Here is a 3,526-nt window from a genome sequence, read left to right as displayed (position 1 = left end):
TGTCCCAACAGTGCAGAGAAGATCACACTGCTGGGGCAGCTCCTCGGTGCCTGGGGGTTCCCTGGAAAGGGGTCAGCCCAACGAGCACAAGAGCTCACTGGCTCAGTGTGTACAAGGACACAGGGCTGGGACAGACAAACCCCAGCGCCCATCCATCTGCAGGCACCCAGCAGGTCTGAGGGGTGTGGGTCCCTGCCAAGGGGCAGCACCAGGCACTAGCATCCAGTGATGCCCAGGGCTGGGACCGTGCCCCACTCCCATGCCTTTCATCATCACTTGCCTGAATGAGTCAACACCACATGCTTAATGATTGACAAGGGAAAACCTTCCTCCTGGGGTCAAGTCCACAAGCTTCCAAAAAAGCAGAAGACATTCCCCTCTCCACAGCCTCCTGGCTGGAGGTGGCCAGGATGGGGCCAAATAGGGACAAGGGGCAGGAGAGTAACCTGGGATCTGCAGCTTCTCACTCCGCCAGGATGGAGGAGAAACTTTGGGGCTAGTGGGTAGGGGGATGTGGGCTGGCAGCACCCTGCCCCACAGCAAGCACCCACAGGAGGGAAGAAGCGCTGAAACATCCCCATGGAGCTTGGACCAGCAATAAGGGATGGGGCTGGAGGCCAAGCAAGAAATCCTGGCAAGAGCCATGAGCTGAGGTTGGAGAGGCAGTACCACGGAGCACTGGGGACAAATATTACAGCTGCCACCCATGCCTCACAGCTCAAAGAAGGGGAACTTTGCCCCAGCTTTGCAAACATGGGGCATTGCGCCCAGGAACAGGCAGTTTGCCTGCAGACACCTTCCCAAAATAACCCTGGCAGCCAAATGCCTTGGCCACTGTGACAGACAGCCCAGGGAGACCCAGCTCATTGGTTCCCCATGGTCCCCCAGCAGCTGCCCCTTGTAGAGGGATGTGGGGCATCTCTTGTCCCCAGCCCCAATGAGGCAGCTGCCCCCAGCCATATCCAGTCAACCCTGCCCCAGGGCAGGTCTATGCTCCAGGAGAGCCCCTTCTCCCAGCTTCTGCTTGAACCAGCTGGGATTTACTCCCTGCACACAACAGGGGGCAGCATCCACCCTCTCCAGTACAAGCACAAAGGTGGCTGCACTGTGACAGTCTACACCAGCCTGTCCTGGGGAGCACCCACTGCACCTCAGGAACAGAACAAGAACAGGCCAAGATCATCTTTAGCAAAATCCATCAATTTATTTACACAGTCAGCAATAAATAGAGGAAAGCCAGGCAGCAGGGGTGCTGGTAGTGGGACCAGTCCCTGTGGGAAATGGGGACAGGCCGGAAGCCCAGCAGAACCCAAGCCCTGTGGGACAGCAAGGGTGCGAGAAGGCAGAGGGACACCACAACAGGGCTCCAACCCCTGGGACAGGGTGAGACCCAAGCCCTGCTAGAGGGCAAGCCAAGAAGGTAAAGGACAGGGGTGGCAGAAGAAGCAGTGGGCAAAGCCCAGTGCAGGCAACTGCCTGGCCCCAGCACTGGGAACAGAGCTGGCAGCTCCAGTTTTCACAGCCCCCACAGAGCAGAACTGCAGGGGAAGAGAGGGGCTTTCCCCCCCCAGCCCAGCGAGATGCTGCCACAGCTGGGACTAGACAGGATGGGGTGCATGTGAGCTGGGAAGGAATCCCACAGGCAGGGGTGCCCTGGATCCTGACAACACCAGCTTGGTGCCAAGCACAGGGACACCTGGAACGTTCACCCTCCCTGCCCTAGCTCCACCAGAAGACCCCCCAGCCACCTTCATGCTTCACTCCAGGAACCCAGCTCTTCTCAGGGAGCATTGAGCCAAGCCCTCCCACTCCCCAGAAACAGGCAGTGGCCGTGGGGCTGCAGAAAGGACAGACGCCACAGGGCAATCGCCCCAGCACAGGCTCCTGCCTTTAAAAACCTACAATTTACATAAAACTGCCATTGTAAAACCTTCCCACAGAACAGTGCCATGCAGGGAGCGGGGACGAACCCACCCCAGGCAGAGCAAGACAAACCCTAAAGTCCGGATCTGGCAGGGACAGGCAGAGCGTGGGGACAATGTGCCAGGGCAGCAGGCGTTACCGGCAGGTGCAGGACTCTGCAATCATGTTCTCGTACTCCTTGTAGAGGATGCCGCCGTCACGCTCAATCATGAGGACGCTGATGGGGCTGTAGCGGTAGGGGACACAGGAAGGCCGGGGTACGTTGGCATCCACCAGCTGATGGACAAAGCTCTGCACCACAGCATGGTTGGGCGCATGGTAGTCATAGCGGAGCAGGTGGGGACAGGCGCCCTTGCAGTAGCGCGGGTTGTAGCGGTGGGGAGCGATGATCCAGTGGTCCCAGCCCAGCTGGGCGAAGCTGACAGGGAAGGGGCGTAGGGAACAGTCACTCTTCTCCCCTCCCTGCTCCCGTAGGTAGCTGGGCAGGTCATGGGCCAGTGTTCCTGTGTCACGCCGGTGCCGGAGGGGCTCTGCTGCCAGAGGTGCCAGCCCAGCCTGGGTGTCATTGAGGTAGAGGAGGAGGAAGGGGTGGCTGGGGGCCACTGGGGCATTGCGATCCCCTGCTCGGCCGGCATGCACACAGACATGCCGCAGCGCCAGGCTTCCCGCACTGCTGCTCCCCGACACCAGGTAAGGAGTGACATCTGCTTCAGCCCAGCCATGACGGGGGCGGGTGGCAGGGCTGAGCAGTGCCCCGGGTGCATCACCAGTGGCTGCCAGCTCCAGGGCGCAGAGGAGGCGACCGCGGGCCAGCGGCAGGCTGGGCAGGTAGACCATGGTGGCTCGGAGGAGGTGCTCGGCCTCGGGCTGGCCCTCCAGGCGGTAGGTGAGGGGCTGCATGTACCAGCGACCTGCGGGGAAGCAGTGGTCAATGTCCCCCAGGTACAGCACAGCTTTCTCCCAGGGTACTGCCACAGCCCCGCATGGCACAGGAAAGCCTGTGGCATCACCACCCTCAATGCCCATGACAGCCAGGTGCCCCAGCACGAGGCAGGAGCCTCAGCAAATAGCAGCCATGTGCTGCAGCTCACCGTCAGGGTGAAGGGCAAAGCTGGGACAATTCCCATCCTCTGCACCAACACCGCTGGCCTAGCACAGCATTGGGCAGGATGAGAAGGGGAGAGGGGCATATGGGGCCAGCAGTGCCCTTGCCCATCTCGCCCCTGGGGTGGGGAGAGCCTGGGCCCCCTGCCAAGGGCACAGGATGTGCCAGCCCTGGCCAGGACGCTGTGAAGAGGCAACCAGAGACCCCCCCCGAGGCTCAAGCCCACCCCACTGGCTCCACTAAGCCCCCGCTCCACCCTTGGTGCCCACCTGCTCCTTACCTGCCCAGGGCTGACCCCCGTGGGAACTGGCCCGGACCAGGCGGACGGTGTTGGTGCCCAGGCTGCGGCCGTGGCGGGGTCGCCCTTCACGGTCAGCAGCACGCCGGTACAGGTTGAGCATGTAGCGCAGGGGCTGCCCGCTTGCTGGCCCCACTTGCCAACCCCGGCTGCCTGGTGCCCGCACTTGCAGGGCCTGCAGGAGGGGCAGGGGGGGGACG

At 62.0% G+C, this 3,526-nt stretch overlaps 1 protein-coding gene across 1 annotated transcript in view; it reads right to left on the bottom strand.

Annotated features, from left to right (window-relative positions):
• Window positions 1-2,058: 2,058 nt before the first annotated feature.
• Window positions 2,059-3,526, bottom strand: part of BMP15 (bone morphogenetic protein 15) — a 3,110-nt gene continuing 1,642 nt past the window's right edge. The window contains exons 2-3 of the mRNA XM_009646379.2: window positions 3,309-3,526; window positions 2,059-2,834 (exon numbers count right to left, since the gene is read on the bottom strand). Coding sequence (XP_009644674.2) covers window positions 2,059-2,834; window positions 3,309-3,526 — 994 coding nt within the window. The remainder of the gene's footprint in view (window positions 2,835-3,308) is intronic.

This window comes from Egretta garzetta, unplaced genomic scaffold (genome assembly GCF_000687185.1).
Source record: "Egretta garzetta isolate BGI_Z169 unplaced genomic scaffold, ASM68718v1 scaffold849, whole genome shotgun sequence".
Lineage (NCBI taxonomy): Eukaryota > Metazoa > Chordata > Aves > Pelecaniformes > Ardeidae > Egretta > Egretta garzetta.
The sequence above is the reverse complement of the archived record's forward strand: the minus strand, read 5'-3'. Positions and strand labels throughout refer to the sequence as shown.